The sequence below is a fragment of the Nicotiana tabacum genome, unplaced genomic scaffold, assembly GCF_000715075.1.
Source record: "Nicotiana tabacum cultivar K326 unplaced genomic scaffold, ASM71507v2 Un00229, whole genome shotgun sequence".
NCBI classification, from domain to species: domain Eukaryota; kingdom Viridiplantae; phylum Streptophyta; class Magnoliopsida; order Solanales; family Solanaceae; genus Nicotiana; species Nicotiana tabacum.
Window position 1 is genome coordinate 61,820 of NW_027438467.1, and position 23,690 is coordinate 85,509.

A 23,690-nucleotide genomic window follows, 5' to 3' on the forward strand; every position below is an offset into this window, starting at 1 on the left:
TAAAAACATAAAAAACTTTACATATTGCATATATCTAAAAGGATTAGGAAATATTTAGGTCATTACTACTAGATTTAGGTTTTATGGCAATCACCTATATAAATAGGAAAAGGCATATCGAGAAAAAGAAAAGACTTTCTCTTTGTCTATTTTAAAGGACTCGAAATTGATGTTAAATCTCCTTACTCTGAGTCACAAACTTTTCATTCTTATTCTATTGCCTAAGCATAGTTAGTTTAATTTAATATGGAAAAGGGAGGAGATAGTGAAGAAAAGAGGAGGGAGAAAGCAATAGATGAATGGCTACCGATAACGTCGGACCGGAATGCAAAGTGGTGGTATTCAACCATGCACAAATTCTAAGATATCTCCTTTTGTTTCTTTTTTAATTTTGGTAATTATAGCTTGTTATACAAATTTGTTGTCTGAAAGATCAAATTAAAATTTACAAGTGATACCACATTCATCTAATTATTGTATTAAATTGTAATAAATGTTGCAGGGGAGCTGGTGTAACGGTAACGTTACTGTCATGGATTATAACATTCTACACAATCTGGCAAATGGTGGAGATGCATGAAATGATACCAGGCAAGAGATTCGACAGGTACCATGAGCTTGGCCAATATGCTTTTGGTGATAAACTTGGTCTCTGGATTGTTGTACCCCAACAAATTATAGTTGAAGTTAGCACTGGTGGCAAATCCTTGAAAAAATTCCAAGAAATTCTTTTCCCAAATGCCAAACCTATCAAACTCACTTACTTCATTATGATTTTCTCCTCTTTCCAATTTGTCCTCTCTCACTTGCCAAATTTCAACTCCATCTCTTCTGTCTCCTTCGTAGCGGCGATTTTGTCCATGACTTACTCTGCTATAGCATGGACTGTGTCTCTAAAGGAATTAGGAAAAAGTGAGAGAGAAGTTAGTTATGGTCCAAAAAGTGAAAAAATATCAGATAATGTGTTTATGTTTCTGAGTGCATTAGGAAATGTAGCATTTGCATATGCTGGACATAATGTAGTTCTTGAAATTCAAGCTACAATTCCTTCAACAGAAGATGCACCTTCAAAAAAAGCAATGTGGAAAGGTGTATTCACAGCTTATATTATTGTGGCCTTGTGTTATTTGCCAGTGGCTTTCATTGGATATTGGGTGTTTGGTAATGGAGTTGATGATAACATCTTGCTCACACTACATAGACCTACATGGCTTATTGCAACTGCTAACATTTTTGTTGTCGCTCATGTCATTGGGAGTTACCAGGTATCTTTCACTACACGACCCCAAATTTCCTTCATAGGATGTCGTGATGGCACCTAGTCTCTAAGACTAGGTAAGCCTATCAATGCGGAATAATAATAAATATCTAAAATAAATAAACTACAATTCAAACAATTTCAACTCCCAAAACCCGGTAGAAATAAGTCACAAACTTCTAAGAATTTATTCTCAACGTCTCTATATGTCAAGGTCTAAATAAAATATAAGGAAGCAACATAAAATGATAGAAGGGGACTCCGGAGTCTGCGGACGCTGGCAGATATACCTCGAAGTCTCCGTGCGCAGGTAACTCACTGACGTCAAGGCTGGTAAAATGTACCTGGATCTGCACAAAAAGATGTGCAGAAGCGTAGTATGAGTACACCACAGCGGTACCCAGTAAGTGCCAAGCCTAACCTCGGAAGAGTAGTGACGAGGTCAGGTGAGGCCCTACTGGAATATAATAATGGCATGGTAAAATATTTATCAATGTAGTAAAATAAAATGACATTGGAAATGAATCAAATAGTATGTCACATTTAATGACATCAAATAATTACAAATAATATCTCGTGGAATCAAAACAGAATTTCCTTCAACTTTATGAAAATCACAACAATTAATCGAAAGCAACTATGGCCATAAATCAATATCAACAAGGGCACTCCCGAGGTACCGCCTCGTAGTCCTAAATTATAAATAAATTCACAATATCTCATTTCCTTATATCATCGCTGGAGCCTTCACAATTTATTTAAAGAAAATATTTTTTCCCGAAATAGAATGCCGCGTTTTAGCCGCCCTTATCACGCCGCATGACTTCTAGTAGTTCCCCTACTAGCCACGCGTATCAAGCCACCCTTATCTCACCGCATGTGTTTCAATACCCAGACCTTATACCACCGCATGCGTATTAATATCACAATTTGCACCTCAAGTGATCAAATAATTTAACTTGCCAAAATAATTCAACAATAATATTTTTCTACAATAAAGAGCTTACGGCTCATGCCAAAATAAATCATCAATAATAGTTTTCCACAATAAAGAGCTCACGGCTCCCTCACAATGAGTATAAAAATATTCAGGAGTAAATAATTTAGGAAAATAATATTTTAAAATCTTTACTACGTTGCTTCAATATCAAGTTTAAAAATGTCAAATACTTCATATTAATAATATTTAATTTAAAGAAAATCAACCTTCAAATAATGCACAGAATAAAAGAAACCAAGTTTCAACTAAACAGGTAAAACAATTAGTAAGAAAAGATCAAACAAATTTGAAGTATATATCTCACATCAATGATGAAGAATATACCAAGATACAATAATTTAATAAATGCGCAACAGTGATCTACACAATTTTAAAATATAATCTTTCGCAATTTAGCCCGTGTACACACTCGTCGTCTCGTGCACACGACTTTCAACACATTTCAATAATCACATCAATACCGATCCTAGGGAAAATTTCCCCCACACAAGGCTAGACAAGTCACTTACCTCGACTTGCTCCAATTTAATCAAGTATTATGCTTTTTCCTCGATTTTCCGACTCTGATCGACTCATATCTAGTCATAATTAATTCGATACAGTCAACAAAAATTATAGTTATCAATTTCATAAGAAAATATTATATTTTCATTAAAATCCGAAATTAGCTCAAAATTTGCCCGTGGGGCCCACATCTCGGAATCCGGCAAAACTTATAAAATCCGACAATTCATTTAATTACGAGTCCACCCATACTAATTTTACTAAAATCCGATAAGAACTCGACCTCCAAATCTTAAATTTTCGTTTTTGGGAGATTTTTGCAAAAATCTTGATTTTTCTTCCATAAATTCACGGATTCATGATGTAAATGAGTATGGAATCATGAAATATAATCAATATAGGATAAGGAACACTTACCCCAATATTTTTCCGTAAAAATCGCCCAAAAATCGCCCAAGAACCGTGCTCCAAAAATCCAAATCGAAATGAATGAAATGACCATTTTTGGTCCTTAAGTTTCTGTCAATCCGTCACTAAAAGTCCACCAGAAACAGCTCTACCAGTCTTACTTCAATTGATCATAACTTTATGTACAAATGTCCAATTGATAAATGGTTTAACTTTCTGGAAATTATAATCTACCGACTACAACTTTCATGTTTTGTAATTATTCTGATTCCTTATGTATTTCGAGATATAAGCTCCCAAAGTCGGCTGCATGCATCAGAATTTCTGACGAAATTTCTGGCAAAACTACTCTACCAGCCTTCATTCAATCTATCATAACTTTCTGTATAAATGTCCAAATAATTCATAGTTTAACTTTCTAGAACCTATAATCAAACTACTACAACTTTCATGTTTTGCACATTTTCTGATTCCTTATGAATTGCGAGATATAAGCTTCCAAATTTGGCTCCACACACGAAATTTCTGCAACAGAAATTTCCAGCACTCTTTGTTCGAAATCCATTCCGTTTACCTTCCGAAATCCACCCGAGACCCTCGGGACCTTAACCAATTATTCCAACATGTCCCAAAATACCATACAAACTTAGTCGAGGCTTCAAACTACATCAAACAACATCAAAACGACGAATTGCACCTCAAATCAAAATCTATGAACTTTGAACTTTCAAATTCTATATCTTGTGTCGAAATACATCAAATCAATTCGGAATGACTTCAAATTTTGCACACAAGTCATAAATGACATAACAGAGCTATAAAAATTTTCAGAATCGGATTTCGACCCCGATATCAAAAAGTCAACCCCTCGGTCAAACTTTCCAAAAATTTAACTTTCGGCATTTCAAGCCTAATTCCACTACGAACTTCCAAATAAAATTCCGATCACGCTCCTAAGTCCAAAATCACCATACGGAGCTGTTGGAATCATCAAAATTCTATTCCGGGGTCGTTTGCACATAATTTGACATCCGGTCACTATTTGAACTTAAACTTTTAAGTTTTCATCAAAATTCCATATCTCGGGCTAGGGACCTCGGAATTTGATTCCGGGCATACGCCTAAGTCCCAAATCGCGATATGGACCTACCAAAATTATCAAAACACCGATCCGAGTCCGTTTGCTCAAAATATTGACCAAAGTCAACTTAGTTGAGTTTTAAAGCTCTAATTTATATTTTAATTCATTTTTCACCTAAAAACTTTTCGGAAAATTTTTACGGACTGCACATGCAAGTCGAGTAATGATAAATAGTGCTTTTCGAGGTCTTAGAACACAGAATTAATTATTAAATTTAAAGATAACATTTTGGGTCATCACACCCAATTTCGCTTTTGCAGTTCCCCTGCCGCATCTGCGGTCACACAGATGCGGAACTCACTATCGCACTTGTGTGCCTTCCGCTTCTGCGCACCTCTCACCGCACATGCAGCCACGCAGGTGCTGAAAACTCCTCGCACATGCGACCCGCACACTCCCCTCCAACTCGCACCTGCGATCAAAGCTCCACAGGTGCGGTTACACCAGTAGAGGTCCAACTTCAGGAATCACTCAACTTCAACTTTTGATCCGTTAACCATCCGAAATCTACCCGAGGCCCCCGGGACCTCAACTAAATATACCAATAAGTCCTAAAACCTCATACAAACTTAGTTGAGCCCTCAAATTACATCAAACAACTTCAAAAACACGAATCGCACACTAATTCAAGCCTATTGAAACTAAGAAAATTCAACTTCTACAAACGACGACGAAACTTATCAAAACAGGTCTGATTGACCCCAAATTTTGCACACAAGTCACAAATGACATTACGGAACTACTCCAACTTCCGAAATTAGAATTCGACCCAAACAAAGTTACAATCAAGAACAAGTATTATTTGTCGTGCATTGATGATCTATTTGACCAGCTTCAGGGAGCGAGGTTGTTCTCTAAGATTGACTTGAGGTCTGGGTATCATCAGTTGAAGATTCGGGACTCGAATATTCTAAAGACAATATTTAGGACTCGTTATGGTCATTATGAGTTCCCCATGATGTCTTTTGGGCTGACCAACACCCCGGTAACATTCATGCATCTAATGAATAGTGTATTTCAGCCTTATCTCGACTCGTTTGTCATAGTGTTCATTGATGATATCTTGGTGTACTATCGTAGCCAGGAGGAACATGCCCAGTATTTGAGGATTGTGTTGCAGCGGTTGAGGGAGGAGAAGCTTTATGCTAAGTTCTCCAAATGTGAGTTTTGGCTTAGTTCGGTTGCGTTCTTGGGGCATGTGGTGTCCAGTGAGGGTATTCAGGTGGATCCGAAGAAGATAGAGGCGGTTCAGAGTTGGCCCAGACCATTCTCAGCTATAGAGATTCGGATCTTTCTCAGCTTGGTCAGTTATTATCGTCGTTTCATGGAGAGTTTCTCGTCTATCGCATTGCCTTTGACCAAATTGACCCAAAAGGGTGCTGTTTTCAGGTGGACAGATGAGTGTAAGGAGAGCATTCAGAAGCTAAAGACCGCCTTGACTACAACTCCAGTTCTAGTTTTACCTTCAGCTTCAGGCTCTTATACAGTGTATTGTTATGCTTCTCGGATCGGTATTGTATGTGTTTTGATGCAGGAGCGTAGAGTGATTGCTTATGCTTCGCATCAGTTGAAGCCCCATGAGAAGAACTACCCTATCCACGATTTGGAGTTAGCTGCCATTGTTCATCCATTGAAGATTTGGAGGCATTATCTCTACGGTGTGTCTTGTGAGGTGTTTACAGATCATCGGTGTCTCCAGCACTTGTTCAAATAGAAGGATCTAAATTTGAGGCAGCGGAGATGGTTGGAGCTACTAAAGGACTGTGATATCACTATTCTGGATTATCCCGGGAAGGATAATGTGGTTACCGATGCCTTGAGTAGAAAGGCGGTGAGTATGGGTAGCCTTGCATTCATTCATGTTGGTGAGAGACCTCTTGCAGTTGATGTTCAGGCCTTGGCCAACCAGTTCGTGAGATTAGATGTTTCGGATATCAGTCGGGTTCTAGCTTGTGTAGTTTCTCGGTCTTCCTTATATGATCGCATCAGAGAGCGTCAGTATGATGATTCCCATTTACTTGTCCTTAAGGACACGGTTCAGCATGGTGATGCCAGAGATGTTACTATTGGGGATGATGGAGTATTGAGGATGCAAGGTCGGATTTCTGTGTCTAATGTGGATGGGCTACATGAGTTGATTCTTGAGGAGGCCCACAGTTTGTGGTTCTCCATTCATCCGGGTGCCACAAAGATGTATCAGGACTTGAGGCACCATTATTGGTGGAAAAGAATGAAAAAGGATATAGTGGGGTTTGTAGCTCGGTGCCTCAGCTGCCAGCAGGTGAAGTATGAGCATCAGAGACTGGGCGGATTGCTTCAGAAGTTAGAGATTCCAGAGTGGAAATAGGAGCGGATCACCATGTATTTTGTAGTTGGCCTCCCACGGACTTCGAGAAAGTTCGATGCTATTTGGGTGATTGTGGATCGGCTAACCAAGTCCGCACACTTCATTCCTGTTGGGACTACTTATTCATCGGAGCGGTTGGCTGCGATTTACATCCGAGAGATTGTTCGCCTCCACGGCGTGCCAGTGTCCATCATTTCAGATCGAGGCATACAGGTTTGGAGAGACGTGTAGCGAGAGTTGGGTATCCAGGTTGAGTTGACGTTTCACCCTCAGAAGGACGGACAGTCCGAGCGCACTATTCAGATATTGGAAGACATGCTACGCGCTTGTGTCATTGATTTTGGGGGTTCATGGAATCAGTTTCTGCCGCTCGTGGAGTTTGCCTACAACAACATCTACCAGTCGAGTCTTCAGATGGCTCCATATGAGGCTTTGTATGAGAGACGGTGTAGATCTCCTGTGGGTTGGTTTGAGCTGGGTGAGACTAGGCTATTGGGTACTGACTTGGTTCAGGATGCTTTGGATAAGGTTAAATTGATTCAGGATCGGCTTCGCACGGCGCAGTTTAGACAGAAGAGTTATGCCGACAGGAAGGTCCATGATGTTTCTTACATGGTTGGGGAGAAGGTTCTACTCAAGGTTTCACCCATGAAGGGTGTTATGAGGTTCGGGAAGAAGGGCAAGTTGAGCCCTCGATATATTAGGCCATTTGAAGTACTTCATAGGATTGTAGAGGTGGCTTACAAGCTTGCCTTGCCACGTAGTTTGTCGAGTGTGCATCCAGTATTTCATGTTTCTATGCTCCGAAAGTATGTCGGCGATCCGTCTCATGTTTTGGATTTCGGCACAGTTCAGTTGGATGGTGATCTGACTTATGATGTGGAACCGATGACCATTTTGGATCGATAGGTTCGAAAGTTCAGGTCAAAGGACATAGCTTCGGTGAAGGTGCAGTGGAGAGGTCAGCCAGTTGAGGAAGCTACTTGGGAAACCGAGCGGGAGATGTAGAGCAAATAGCACGGACAACTCACGTGCTATAGTATCAATATCTGGATCCGCACGGACAACTCACATGTTATAGTATCAATAACCTCACAATCAGGCCCTCGACCTCACTCAGTCATCAATCTCTCCAGTCTCTCGGGCTCACTATGTCATGAACCTAGCCCAAAATAATGATGTGATGTATCAACAATTAACAACAGGGACTGAGATATGATATGGAATGAATGTATATGACTGAGTACGAAATTATAATTTAAAAATATAATTCGACAGCAGAAATGACATCAGTGGGTCCCAATAATACCAGCATTTGCCTAAGCATGATTTCTAACATGAGTCACAGCTCAGTTTATCTAACACATGACAAATACTGGGAAAAATACAAGTTAATTAACTACACAGATCTACGGAATCGACTCAGTCTCAATTTTTACGGTGCGCGCCCATACGCCCGTCACCTAGCATGTGCGTCACCTCCAAACAAATCACATAACACGTAATTCAGAATTTTATACCCTCAACACTAAGTTTAGAAGTGTTACTTACCTCGAACAAGCCAAATCCAATACCGAGTAAGCCAAGCGATGCTCCAAAAATGCCATCCCACGCGTACCGACCTCCGAACGGCTCAAAACTAGCCAAAAGGAACTCAAATACATCAAATAAAGCCCAAGAAAACAATTCCAAATGGTAAAGGTCAAATCCTTAATCAAAAGCCCAAAATTAGCCAAAAGGTCAACCCGGGCCCGCGACTTAGAACCAGATGAAACTTACAAAATCCGATAACTCATTTAATTACGAGTCCAACCATACTAGTTTTACTCAAATCCGGCTCCAAATCGATTTTCAAAACTCAAAAATTCACATTATGAAACTTTAGGCAAACCCTCCCAAATTCCTCTTTAAATTCACAAACCAATTACCAAAAACGAAGATAGATTCATGGAATATAATGAAAACCAAGTGTAGAACACTTACCCTAGTCCTTGTGATGAAAATTGCTTCAAAAGTCGCCACAATCCGAGTCCCACATCTCAAAATATGATAAAAGAACCAAAACCTCGATTTTTATAGCTTCTGCATAGCGGTTTTCGCATAGGCGGTCAAAATGTTGTATCTGCGACCTCCGCTTCTACGGATAAAATCTCGCCTCTGCGAAGCCCCATGAAAACCATCCCTTTCGCACTTGCGGACATTTTCCGCTTCTACGCACGGGCAGGTGCTCCAAACAATTTTCGCTTCTGTGCCACACGCCGCTTCTGCGGTCGGGTCGTTACATTCTCTCCCACTTAAACATACGTTTGTCCTCGAACGTGCCAAGAGTCGTTCCAAAGTTATCAATCCTCCGTGTAACCTTACCCTGCACATACACGGGGGTGAACCCACATCATTCTATTCCATATAGGCCTGACAACCCAACATAACTTAAGATCATTACTTCAACCTAAGCCCGTAAACCACATAATCCAATTTCCAACATCCGAAATTTTCTATATAAGTCCCGAATCTCGCATCTAAACACGGTATTAGTCTGAACCGACTGCATCAAATCATAACCATAACCTAGAACAAAATCACATGATATACCACATAACTCAAATACTAATAGCAATTACTTCTGATAACACTTACTACTCAAAACAACTCATTACCGGTAATAACCTCATTTCAAACAAAACCTCGTTCAAAAACCTTCGTACACTGTCGACGATGAAATAGGCACGCAGAAACTCATAACCACTCATCAGATCAACAATCCATGGAGCTCCCTCTCCTTTGACATGAACTATAGCAAATTTCTAAGCCGATTAGCGATATTAACGTTCCAAATATGTTGCAAACAAATCTGATGGCACCCATTCTAGGTCCAATGACCTCACTTTATCAGGCCCAACTATCCTATCGACATGCCACGCCAATACTACCTAGAATCACGACCTGTGCAATCCGTGCACAATAAGCAACAACTCAAATGTACCCAAACTAGAAAATGACTCAAACAAGAGAACCATCCCACATCTTCAACAAGTACCACCACAACCGCAATGCTACAAAGACATCTTACATAGTAGTACCAAGATGCACGAATCTAACACAAAGGATCATATCTCAACATGCGTTACCCCATCCAAACACTGGTCTATATGAAATACCTCAAGCCACCATGCTCAAAATCAATAACCACGTGCAATTTGACGCCGAGTAACAAATGTGCATGACAGCAACCACCGAGAAGAAAATAGCACCATATATCATAACCGGACAAAGGCCATAACCAAAGCGTAATCAACCATTCTGAACCCCAATAACCATTCTGCTCGAATTTTGCTATAAGGCCCAAATAGGACCGCACTATGTGTGCATATAAACAACAAATCCAAACCCCTAGTGGCATAGAAAAGTAACACATAGATCATATCAGAGCACGAATAAGCTCCACTCTAACTGAATGGCACATCCCCCAACAATAGCAGTATGTAGTCGACCAACATGACCCGATGTAGAATACAAATCCTCGTTGGGCCTACCAATGGGCCCCAAATCAACTATGGTCATCCACAAATAGATAAATAATCCTCCGAATGTCCATAATGACCTAACCATAACATATACTATCATCTGGATAGCTTTGGCCACGTTTTCACAGTCCACAACCACAAATAGATCAGCTTATGAGAAATCTTGGTCTCCGAATCCGTAGAATACATGAATCACCATATCTTATCCCAACTCCACCGCCCGAATGTCTAACACATCTCTCATACACGATCATCCCACGAGGAATACTTCTAAAATTCTTTCGTGCCACATAACAAAATCTGAATATCAGCAGCCGATCAACCATGTGAGTACCGCAATACCAATGAAGTATCCGTACGTCAACACTTAGTGCACTTTCTGAAATGTACGCTCTCCTCAGGAATTACCAAGTGGTAATATCATTCATCTAGTCATCTGAAACCGCCCATGTTGTCTAAGAATTCATGCCCTTCCTTTCAAAACTAAACTGTGACCTTGCACACTCAAATTTTAATTCCCACAACATACCGCATCTATCATGAATATGAAAAGTACGAGAGTCTCATAATCAATTCTGAGTCACAAGCAAACTACATACTCAATTAGCCAGAAACCTTCTATTGGATCTCATCCAGGAGAAAATCACAACACGCAACATGCTCCTCACGCCGGTAGGAAATATCCATCTCAAACCTTGGTAGCAACCATCGAAACTCTTTGAAACCCATTAACACGCAACCAAGCCATCAGAACCGAATCCCTCTAACTCAACCAAGCCATGCAGGTCTCCAAACCCAAGAGTATTGCCACGAAACACTTGTAGAGACTCACCACATCATAAATACCCCAAGGAACCAATTGTATTTATTGCCTTGCTTCTCCAACCAAATATCAAGTTGTACTATTCCTCTGAGTTCCTTCTGAATTACCCTCAAGGTGACACTTCTTATTGCTAGAACACCACGATCCTTAACCAAAACTCACCCCGCGAGATCCTAAAATAAAACAACACTATCCTACGGCCCATAAGCCGTTGTATTCCCTCTTAAGCACCCCAAAAGTTCCACAACCGAGACACCCACTCTAAAGAGACCTTCTGTAAATCCAAAACTATTTCCTTCACCTTACTGATGCGGAAATGTAGAATCCATAATAATATAGAAATGCCACAAGCCTTGACACCATCAAACTTAAATCTCACATTCTAGCCATATACAAATCCGCAAAATTCTCAATTGCTACATATAAATCTTGAACCCATTAGAACCTTCTCGAGAGTCATCCACTCTGCTCAAATCTCAATTGTACCGGCCAAACGGGTCGAACGACATGTGCCCCATTAGAACAACAACACCCAAAGAAGTAATCCACACCTTTAAGAAACCGAGCAATTTCCTACTACATGCGCACTACATCTTTCACGAATAACGACTCAATCATTCCATGATTTTCATATACCCATAAGGTGTAACATAACCTGTATCCAGAAATTCCTTTACTCAAGTCATCCTTCATCTCAACCTCTGCAAGTCATAACCGATCCACAAGTATGCTTCAGACCAAAACCAATACTACACGTAACCATGCAATCAAATCGTTGATAGCAAACTCCCCCACTTAACTCAATGCCATAGAATAGAACATCTGATAACTCACCAAACCCATACTCTATTACTGCCATTATACCGCAGGAATATTCAACTAAATCCTTCAAAAGCTCACATAACACAAACCATATAGTACCTCAAATAATCCACTAAGCTCACATACATCCACATGACGATCAGGTCAACTTTCTCAACCAAATTCAAATTTAAATCTTAACACATATACCCCATTGGTAGAAAGAAAACTCTCCACACAACATTATAAGGATCACACCTCCGTAGATTACTCCACATGAGATAACCCACCTTCTTAGCCTAAAATTGACATCTATATCCTTTCGCAGCCACGATTACTACACCATCACTGAATCTTCCTGAGTCTGAACTCACAACAAGACATGAAAATCTACTTCACTCCACAATTAATCAACACGAAAAATCTTTCAACACACTCATAACTTGAGGCTATGTGTCACATCAAGACAGCAATCTAGCACCCCATAGTCCTTCTTACATCCCAAGCAAACTATTCTCGTCACAATCAAACCATCTGAACACATTCCGCAATCGCATCATGCTCATTATATAGCCATCCGGCCACTCATCGAGACACAAATTCCACTCATAGGGACGCTATCGATCACATAAGTTCCCAAAAGTCCGTGCCCACACAGCCGAAATCTACATGCTCGAGCTACAGTCAAAACTCGGCCTCAAGTCCTCCAGATTGGCCCATCATCAGCACCCAGAAATGACAACTTGCACCTCATCCATGGAATCACCAGCCGATACCGAGCGCTTACATGTGCACACGGATGCGTGGAGGGAATTCAAAGAGTTATGTTTCAAACTGAATCAATTCCGCACGATAAGGAAAGAAAGATGGGAAATTATCCTAAATTCCCTGTAGCCTCTGGAATATAGGTATGGATGTCATCATACCGATCCTCAAGACTCTACTAGACACTTGCTCATGACTTGTAGAACCTATGAACCTAGAGCTCTGATACCTACTTGTCACGACCCAAAATTCAACTAGTTGTGATGACACCTAACCTAACTCGCTAGGTAAGCCAAATAACAACTATCCAATTCCATGAAATTTAATAAGACAATTAAGTGAAAGAAAATATCTGAATCTTATACATTCCCTAAGGACTGGTAGTATAAATCATGAGCTTCTAAGATTAGAATTTACCAAGCTGGTATGAAATAAATTCATCATCTGTTTGAAATGTACATAAATAGTTTATTATAAATATATAGCTATCATGAACAAGAAGCAGCTACAATCGAAACGCATGTACGTTTTTAAATCCCGCTCCCATCGATCACAGCAACATCAACATCCAATATCTGCACGCAAGGTGCAGAAGTGTAGTATGAGTACAACCGACCCCATGTACTCAATAAGTAACAAACCTAACCTTAGGTTGAAAGTAGTGACGAGCTGGAACACATGTCAAAGTCCAACACCAATAGCCAATAACATCTCATAACAATATAATAAAAGTGGTACAAAAAATAACTCAGAAATATAATGTTCATCTCGTTCACGGTTTCAGAAAATAGACATGCTTTTCAAGTATAACAATGAAAACCCAAATCTTTTACCGAAAGTACCAAAATATGAGAAGGTTTGTAAAATCATGATTTTCCTTCCAAAACATTTCAACAGGTAAATGTTTCATTCTCAAATGGCATGAGGAAAAGTACATTTATATGCCTAGATGCCAATGTGTATGAGAATTCATGCATGACGTGATACCGTACAACATGAGAAAAAATGCATCTATATTCTTGTATGTCAAGTGCGCATGTCGAATGTAGTACAACATAGTGAACAACCATATGCATACTCTCAGAGTATCAATCCACTTAGTCCTCCCAATCACTCGGCACTCGCACTCGCACTCAATAGGTACCTGTGCTCACTTTGGATGTGCAGACTCCGGAGGGGCTCCTTCAGCCCAAGCTCTATAATCCGCACGGATAACTCACGTGCTATAGTATCAATATCTGGATCCACACAGACAACTCACGTGCTGCACGGATAACTCACGTGCTATAGTATCAATATCTGGATCCGCACGGATAACTCACGTGCTATAGTATCAATAACCTCACAATCAGGCCCTCGGCCTCATTCAGTCATCAATCTCTCCAGTCTCTCGGGCTCACTATGTCATGAAACTAGCCCAAAATGATGATGTGATGTATCAGCAATTAACAACAGGGACTGAGATATGATGTGCAATGAATGTATATGACTGAGTACGAAATTATAATTTAAAAATATAATTCGACATCAGAAATCACCTCAGTGAGTCCCAATAATACCAGAATTTGCCTAAGCATGATTTCTAACATGAGTCATAACTTAGTTTCTCTAACACGTGACAAATACTTGGAAAAATACAAGTTAATTGACTACACAACTCTACGGAATCGACTGAGTCTCAATTTCTATGGTGTGCGCCCACACGCCCGTCACCTAGCAAGAAGAAAGAGGACAGTACACAATGTTATGACTTCTGAGAGAGTGATACATTAAGCAAGAAGACAGTACACTAGGATACATTCATACTGCTATTCCCGAAGGTGCTTCAGGTTCACGGTTGGGTGGGGGAAGGGGGATTTGGATGAGATAGAGAAATTGGGGAGGGGGAAATGAACAATGTTATGACTTCTGAGAGAGGGATATCGCAGGGAGTAGGGTTTTTTCTGGGGAGATTTTCAGAGGGAAATTTTGGGGGGAAGTTTTGCAAAACAATTTCTCTTTTGAAATTAGTAAGTAAGTAGTAGTTTTCTTTTTTACCAAGGAAGGAAAAATAGTAATTTGTTTACATTTATTATAAATGTCACTAACTAAATGTCATTTTTGTCATTTTTAATTAAATGTCAGTATTTTTGTAACATTTTCTAATAAATGTCGATAAATTATCTTTTTCCGACATTTATTATAAAGTCATTAATTAAATATCGTGGTAGCTCATATTTGTTGTAGTGTACCCACTCCAAAAGAACAAAATATTTACACCAAATTGCCATTTTACACAACTAAAAATTTAAATAACAGAAAAAATCACCTAAGTATTTCTTGCCAAACATATATATCAAAATCAGATAGAATTCCATACATGCATGTAGCAAATCTAGGCAATAAATTATGCAAAAAAAAAAAAATTTAATCAAATATGGACAAACTTTCAGAAAAAATTAGAAGTGAAACCAGAACATGGTGCAAGAGAAAGAACCAAGAGAGAAAAGTTACCATACTAGAAGATTATAACAAGCAGAAGGTAAAAGCAAAAAAGGACAAAACTCATGAAAGAATTCTGAACATTGAAAGCGGAGAAAACTCCAACATAGAGATCCAGAGAAGCCCACAATAATTGAAAAACTTACCAAAATAAAAAGATTATATCTTGAATTCTTGAAATAGCGAAGCAAGTAGAAAATCACAAAGAGGAATTGAGGAGAGAGAATTGGAGTGGAGAGATGGATAATCGGAGAGTTTGTATCTGAAATAGTAAAGTACACGTGGTTTTGGTAAAGTAAAGGTGCGGTACACATGTCAATTCACTAATAAGACAGGCTCAAATAAAAGTATAATACACAATGCATTTTGTACAATTCAGGATTTATGTGTTGTACAGCCTTAGCCGCTTATATATAGTAGTAATAGTAAAGTAATAATCAGACCACATATACAAATATACATCATGTTATCTAGTTAGACGCAAGCAGGATCTGATACAACTGATGAAAAATAAGTATGAACAACGGAAGCAAATAGCCAAGATCACTTGCATATAATATAGACAACACATAATCACAGATTTTACTCAAACATATCTCTTGAAGCGTGACCGCTATCGCAAAAAGAGCCTTCAAGACATCTTCCAATTTCACAGTCTTTTGTTGTGTGACCCGAATAATGCTCGAAATTAGCAAAATTCGTGTGGGCGAATTTCTCCTTGGAAAACCATGTAGTAAAAATATTTTCTCCTTATGGAATAAGACCTCTTAATATAGCCACAGGTTTTAGGGTTTAAAACCTTTTCCTAAACCTGTTGGGTCTTCCTTTTCCACCAAAAAATATGATTTTTTTTAATTCCTAATTATTCAGGCACAACAGGGACCACAATATCTAATTAACGAGACTTCTTATTATGGACTTAATTCAAAATATCCGAATTAATACTGCCATAATAAATTATGAATTATTCCACTAAAAATTCGTAACTCCACTTCTCAGTTCAATTTTGAAATTCTTTCATTAAACCTTATTTAGCTCCCCGTGTTAAGATTCAGATACTAATCAAATAAATTAAATTACTAACAATTTAATTCATTGATTATTTTCTTTAGACTTTTGCTTAACTTATATCATGTGACGGATATAAAATCCACTTGCAGGGTTTACACATGAAAACTTATAAGCTTTCATAAAGGTGTATCATCTATCTCTAGATCAAGATATGGATTCCTTCAACTAACTATTATTTCGCCAATGTATATCATCATTGTCCAATTTACCAGGTATATTGACCCACAAATAAATCTCGCCTTTTAATAAATCAAAATAATAAATAATATACACAACCAATAACAATTATATCAAGATTAAGAGTATAAGTACGTTTAGTAGCTAGAGAAGTTATTTTATTAAGTCAGTATAAAATACTTATCCCTACATGGTCCGTTCAATACATACAAATTGTACTAGCACAAGAAGTCAGAATTAAATTATTCCCATAATCAAGATATCTTTGACAAGTACCGAACGCAATGCTCGGGATGATAGTTTTATGGCCCATCTCTATGGGATGATGGATTTGCAGCTAAGGATTGGAGGTCAGCCAACCACATCTGAGGAGAGGACCTTATTGGAGCAACGGTACCCGCTCAACGCTCATGGCCAGCAGCTGGTTGGGATAGGTGATGGCTACAGACTCCCCGATGATGAGGATATCAACACTCCTGAGCAGCCTTAGGTCGAGCCGGAGCAGTCAGATGATGAGTACGATGATGATGAGGAGGAGGAAGCACATGATGAAGAGTGGAGAGCCTCAGAGGATGAAGACGCAATTTGATCAGGGAGTTTCCTTGCACCCTACTCATTTTTCTTGTTTTGTCAATTTGTGTATGCACTAAGGACAATGCATGATCTAAGTGTGGGATGGGGACTTGTAGAAATTACTTCTAGTTGTTTGTTTTGTTGTTTTAGTAAGTGTCGTTTTCGTTAGATACTTGTTTTAGTTATTTGTTTTAAGAATTTGGTTTAGTGATTTATTTTTGTTATTTGTTTAGTTATTAAAAAAAAAACATAACTGGACTCTTCCCGACGATGGATCTCCTAGATAGTTTTCCTGAGGGATATAAGTCTAGAGAAAAAAAGAAGAAGATTATTTTTAGGTAATGTAGTAATTCCCCCTTGGTTTTTCTTTGGGCCGCGGTTCTTTTCCAAGAGCTTTTAGTTGAACCGGGTGAAGTTAGTTTTAATTTTTAGGAGTAGGAACCACGAAGCTATGCATTTAATTGTAAAAATATCTCTTAGCTTTGTTATGCCTTGAGAATAGTTAGGACTATGGTCGTGACGCTTAGGCTCGATTTTTGACTCTAGCATAAATACCTTAAATCGTAGATTCCTAATTTTGCTTAACTGCTTTGATTGGAGTGTCGCGATGAAACCAATCCTGAGTGAGTTATGTGCCATGTGCGTGAGAGTTTTGTATGTATTTTGTGCATTGTATTTGATGTCTATAACTTGCCATGTGTGTGTGCAAAGCGAAATAGTAGTCTTGTTCATTCTGAGAAGTGATATAGGCGTTTCTTTGTTAAGCCAGATATATATAGTTTACCCACCTAAAAGTTATGTAACGTAGTTAACCTCTTTGAGCCTGTAATCCTGTTTCTTTGGCAACCACACTACAAGCCTTACCCAATTGTTTGAATTAACCATCTATTTGAACCGTTTCACCTCTAATGAGCACTTGAATTATTATGAACTTTGTAAAAGTAAAAGAGTGGGATGGTTGGTTTGGCTTTTGAGTGGAACTATTGAAATAAGGAGAAAGGTGCATTGTTTTGAAAAATTAAGAGCCGCTTGAATTGAAAAAAAAAATGAAAAAAAAAGACAAAAATAGTTGTATTGCTATGAAAAAGAATATTCTTAGATAAGTAGTGACTCTTAATGTAATTGTGCTTAAAGAAGTATGGGGTAATATACATTGATGTGAAGGTGGAGTTTTGGTTTGACATAAGTATGGGCTGGAATGTTAAAGTATATGTATTAAAGTGCTTAGGGAGGTGTAGTCACTCACATATCCAAATATATCCTACCCGACCCGCGGCGTACATTACAACCAATCAAAGTCCTATTTGATCTTAGACTAAATAAGCTCGAATAATAGAGTATTACACTACGGGCAAGCCTATGGTGCATCATTTGTGGCATATGAATGTTATTTCTGAGAGCGAGTGAATTTTTTCCTATCTTGAGTTCCTACGTTCTTAAAATTCATCGTGTGTGGAACTGAGCTCTTTGTTGGGTGAGGGCACGTGATTCATAAAGGAAAGGTAATGTCATTGACCTCCATGTTAGACTAAGTAAGTAATTTGTGAATAAGTCATGGTATGTGAGTCAAATCTTGAGGCGAGGATATTACACCGTGGTGCTTAGACTATTTTAAATATTCTTGGTGCAAGGAGTTAAGGGAATTGCTTAGTGAGGTTGTGTCTATAAGTTAGTCTGATTGCTCGAGGACGAGCAATGTTTAAGTGTGGGGTATTGATGTGTGGCTATAATTCATGGTTTAGCACACTATTCACCTTGTATTTTATACGCTTTAATGATAAATTACACTTTATTTACTCATAATGAACGCCATTTTATGTGTGTAGGTGAATTGAAGATGAAAGTAGAGAAAAAAGGATACTTAAAAGTCGAAAGCGTGCTCGGGAGGAGTTGAAAAGGAGAAGCCGACGAAGCCAGGTACACTAAGCGTTATACCTGGCGAAGCCAGGCCTAGTGCAGGTCTTATACCTGGCGACACCAGACTAAGGCTAGGTGATAGACCTGGCGAGGTGAGGCAGGAGCGAGATAGACCAGGATTTATACCTGGCGACGCCAGGCTTGGGGCGAGGTCCACCAGGCGTTAGGCCTCGCGAGGCCAGGTCTGGGCGTGCACAGTCCGAGTTTTGAAGACTTATTTCATCTTCGGGTTTGACTAGGACTTTGCCTGCACGTTTAGGTCTTTTTCTACACATATAAATAGACCTAAAAATGCCATTTTGGGGGACTTTTGCAACCGGAGGCAAGAATAGCTTGTGGAATCACCTGTTGGGAGTTAGAATCATCGATTTCTATATCCTTTCATCTTTACTTTGTACTTTAATTATGCAAAAATATTTGGGATATTGTTACTATGAGTATGAGTAGCTAAAATTCCTAATCTAGGATTTTGATGGAACCTATTGAAGGATAATTTTCTTGTTACGTTAATATAAATTTGCCGTAGTATTTTCTCTATTTGTTCAACTATACTATTCATGTGGTTGATTGAAGAGCCCTCAATTAGCTGTGCCTGTTTAGTATGTATTACTCGGGAGAAAGTGCATATTTAGGTAGTTGTTGAACAACATCACTCCTAACGTATATGATGGATCAATACGAAGGGTTTAAAGGTGGGATTAGAGATAATGAAACCTTGGTGCAATCTGAGTGAGCCGTACTTAATGCCAGCTAGTGTAATTCGGCAGAATATGTCTAGTAAATTGTGATATTTATTCGGGAGAGAGTTACGACAGTTATAGTGCTCATGATCGATAGAGAAGACTTAGGCGAATTTATAGAAAATGTAGCGAAAAAGATTCCGACAATAGGGAAAATCACAACCTTAGATCTTTCCAATTCTTGTTTACAAACCGTTCGTAGTTAGTCATTTGTTAGTGCATTTTTATTACGTAATATTTAGTTAATAAACATTCAAATTATTATTCAAATATTTCTGAAGATTGAATGTGTGAATTTATGCGGGTCTAGCAACTGTGGTTGATAGGTTAATTCCCTGTGGGATTCGACTCCGGACTTATTAGCCAGAATATATTTGCGACGACCGCTTGTATTTTTTATAAGGCATAGTTGAGCGTGATCACCTCTTCCATATCAACATTCAAAATCAATTTAGCTATGAACAGACCATGTCCGCTCCACTTTGGAAAAAGATACAACTCATATCAAAAACTTTGATCAAGACATTTTAAAACTCATGTTCACAGAGATGAAATCCAGCAAATCGAGATCTAGGGTTTGAGAACAATCTAGAGAGAGAACCTGGAGATAAAGGAGAATCGTGGTTCAACAATGGGGAAGACAATGGCGCTGTGAGAGAGAGATCGTGTAGAGAGAAATAAGATCCGATGATTTTGAGAGAGAATAAACTGAAAGAATGAAAGAAAAAAATATTAGACAGCGTATTTAATGGCTTCACGGTAGGAAGTGACCATAAGTACATATTTTGTTATAAAAACTAAAAGGTAGCTATAGAAAATAATATTTTAAAGGGTTTTTATTTATAATAAATAGGGTATAAAGCTTTGCTATAAGAGGTAAAATTTTCAAAAAAAAAATCACTTCTTTTGCGTCTTTACTGAATTTTGTATTTTAATTTTTCAACGTGAAATATCAGTGTGCTTCTTAATTTTTTTTTTCGGTTCACCAGTAGAAAAGAAAAAGAAAAAAAAATAATTAGAGAAATGTAAATCTTCAGAAATCAATGGTGTATAATATTAGTGCATGATAAAAAGTAAAAACAATAAATTCGTTATTTCTTTTAGTAGAATTGGTTTAAATTGTCAATATCATCACCTTTTCTATTGTTCGATCGATTAGCAAAAAAGCCTGTGAGACACTTAAGGAATTATTCTCAATAATTTGCATATAATGCAGTAATTTTAACAAAGATATGATGTTATTTATTTATATCCACATATATTGCACACGTAGAGCATTTGGAAAGGACAAGTGCATAATTAATATGATTCACTTTTTAAAAAATTTCAAATATTGTTGGGTACAGAGTAAGTATAGAAAGTAGTTTATTTTCCTTAAAAACATAAAAACTATACAAATTGCATATATCTAAAAGGATTAGGATATATTTAGGTCATTACTACTAGATTTAGGTTTTATGGCAATCACCTATATAAATAGGAAAAGGCATATCGAGAAAAAGAAAAGACTTTCTCTTTGTATATTTTAAAGGACTCGAAATTGATGTTAAATCTCCTTACTCTTTGAGTCACAAACTTTTCATTCTTATTCTATTGCCTAAGCATAGTTAGTTTAATTTAATATGGAAAAGGGAGGAGATAGTGAAGAAAAGAGGAGGGAGAAAGCAATAGATGAATGGCTACCGATAACGTCGGACCGGAATGCAAAGTGGTTTAGATCGAACTAATAGATGCATGATATGTTTGTGCATATAAGGAATTGCCTTGACTATGAATGTTTTAAAATTTAGATATACTCAAATTCCGGTTTTGTATAACTAACTGCTTGATACCATCTAATTAGCAGTTTTATATATATAATCATTTTATTAAGTCATTTAACCATGTTAATTAGTTAATATAATTTGATGCAAACACCCAATGCAATTAATTTTACCTCATCCATGCGCGCATATCTTCTGAGTTAATGATATAGTTTTTTTTTTCCTTTCGACTATTGACATAATGAATAAATTTGTGGTAATTAAGTTGATATACCTTTTTATCGGATGTCCCCAAAGTTACGGTCGACATACATATATTCTAGGATATCTCCTTTTGTTTCTTTTTTAATTTTGGTAATTATAGCTTGTTATACAAATTTGTTGTCTGAAAGATCAAATTAAAATTTGCAAGTGATACCACATTCATCTAATCATTGTATTAAATTATAATAAGTGTTGCAGGGGAGCTGGTGTAACGGTAATGTTACTGTCATGGATTATAACATTTTACACAATCTGGCAAATGGTGGAGATGCATGAAATGATACCAGGCAAGAAAAAATTCCAAGAAATTCTTTTCCCAAATGCCAAACCTATCAAACTCACTTACTTCATTATGATTTTCTCCTCTTTTCAATTTGTCCTCTCTCACTTGCCAAATTTCAACTCCATCTCTTCTGTCCATGACTTACTCTGCTATAGCATGGACTGTGTCACTAAAGGAATTAGGAAAAAGTGAGAGAGAAGTTAGTTATGGTCCAAAAAGTGAAAAAATATCAGATAATGTGTTTATGTTTCTGAGTGCATTAGGAAATGTAGCATTTGCATATGCTGGACACAATGTAGTTCTTGAAATTCAAGCTACAATTCCTTCGACAGAAGATGCACCTTCAAAAAAAGCAATGTGGAAAGGTGTATTCACAGCTTATATCATTGTTAATAAATATAGATTCTCACATTAATATATAAATTAATTGTGATAAATTAATGTAATTTTGTACATGCAATGTTTCGTGCAAGCTTTTTCCCTACTTACCCCTATCTCTTATTTTTTTTCTCTTTATGTTGCAGCTTTGCATTATAGTGGGTGTACTTTTGACTCTAACATCTCCCATTGGTGGATTATGGAGTATCATCAAATCAGCGAAGTCTTATCGCTTCTACACCTTATCGATACGGCCAATCTGAGTTTTTAGATGTTAAATTATGTGCTATATCCTGCCTGTTTATTGTAAGGCAGAGATGCAGAATTTTAGGATAATTCTTTCAGTTTTAGAAGAGCTTTTATATATGGAAGTTTGCTAAAGTTTGAATTGTAATTTTTGGACAATTGAACTGTTTTTCTAATCAAAGTTCTATCACAGGGATAGAGGAGTTAGGCCAGACTCCAACATGCGTATTCCAAATAAATTCTTTGAGAGTTGAGGACACCTTCTTACAAGTTGGATAGTTCATATCATACATTACTACATACAATCTAGTCATAAACACTCTAAGCAATGCACTGCCAAGAGATATCATCATTAACAATAAAATGATTTCTTTTGGGCTCGAATCGAAAATTTGGTAAACCATCTGGTTCTAAATTCATTGAAGCCCTAACATTTCTATGCAGTGAAACAATTTCATTGAAGATAGCACAATTATGTGAGTTTACTCCTAGGTTAGCAAGTTGATCTGCGACCATGTTGCCTTCTCTAAATGCGTGTGTAAACTTGAAATCTCCAGTCGTAGTTACCTCCCAAATTAAATATGCTCAATAATATGTTTGATTTGCCAAGAAGGTACCATCTTTCTATTAATTATATTGACAGTAAATATTGAATCAGATTCCACATGAACTTTCAGAAAATCAGAATTACTACATAAACTTAATGCCATGCAATAGTGCCTTGGCTTCTATTAAACTGGCCATAGAATTCTGCAAAAGCCTTCATCATGTTGTCGCGATGATCACTAATGATATCCCCTCCTCCTGCTGAACCAAGATTACCTTTGTTGTATCCATCAACATTCAATTTTACCCAACCCCTATCGGGTTTGTTCCATTTAATAGCCTGGTAGTGAATAGAAAAATTGTAACTTCTCCACATACTTACACTTCCAGAGTTGTGAAAGTTTTAGAGTAGGAAACTGACAATTAAAGATTAATGTTAAGCACTTTGAGATGATGATATGCCACCCTGACATGGATTTATTATCAAACCTTGCTGCATATCTGTTCAACCATATTTTCAAACAAATCATAGACGGTATACATTGGAGTAACACTGAGTGAACTCCATTTCTTTATTTAGCTAACCACCAATTCATGATGGTTTGTCTTAGATGACCAGTGCTAAATCAAACCCCAAAAAACAATTACGTTTGAAGAACCAAACCTGTCTAGCAATTTGG

General features: G+C 37.8%; 1 protein-coding gene across 1 annotated transcript; it reads left to right on the forward strand.

The window, feature by feature from the left end:
• The first annotated feature begins 421 nt into the window (after positions 1–421).
• On the forward strand, positions 422–21,833 carry LOC142179050 (lysine histidine transporter 1-like). The gene is made up of 2 exons (XM_075248855.1): positions 422–1,265; positions 21,756–21,833. The coding sequence occupies exons 1-2, from the start codon at positions 564–566 to the stop codon at positions 21,831–21,833; spliced, it is 780 nt and encodes a 259-aa protein (XP_075104956.1). The 5' UTR covers positions 422–563.
• The last annotated feature ends 1,857 nt before the right edge of the window (positions 21,834–23,690 follow it).

What these genes read in the sequence shown, in the direction of transcription:
- LOC142179050 (XM_075248855.1), top strand. Translation starts at nt 564, where the DNA reads ATGGTGGAGATGCATGAAATGATACCAGGCAAGAGATTCGACAGGTAC. An exon ending in ATGTCATTGGGAGTTACCAG is followed by an intron (nt 1,266 to 21,755) that starts GTATCTTTCACT and finishes TAAGTGTTGCAG; the next exon opens with GGGAGCTGGTGTAACGGTAA.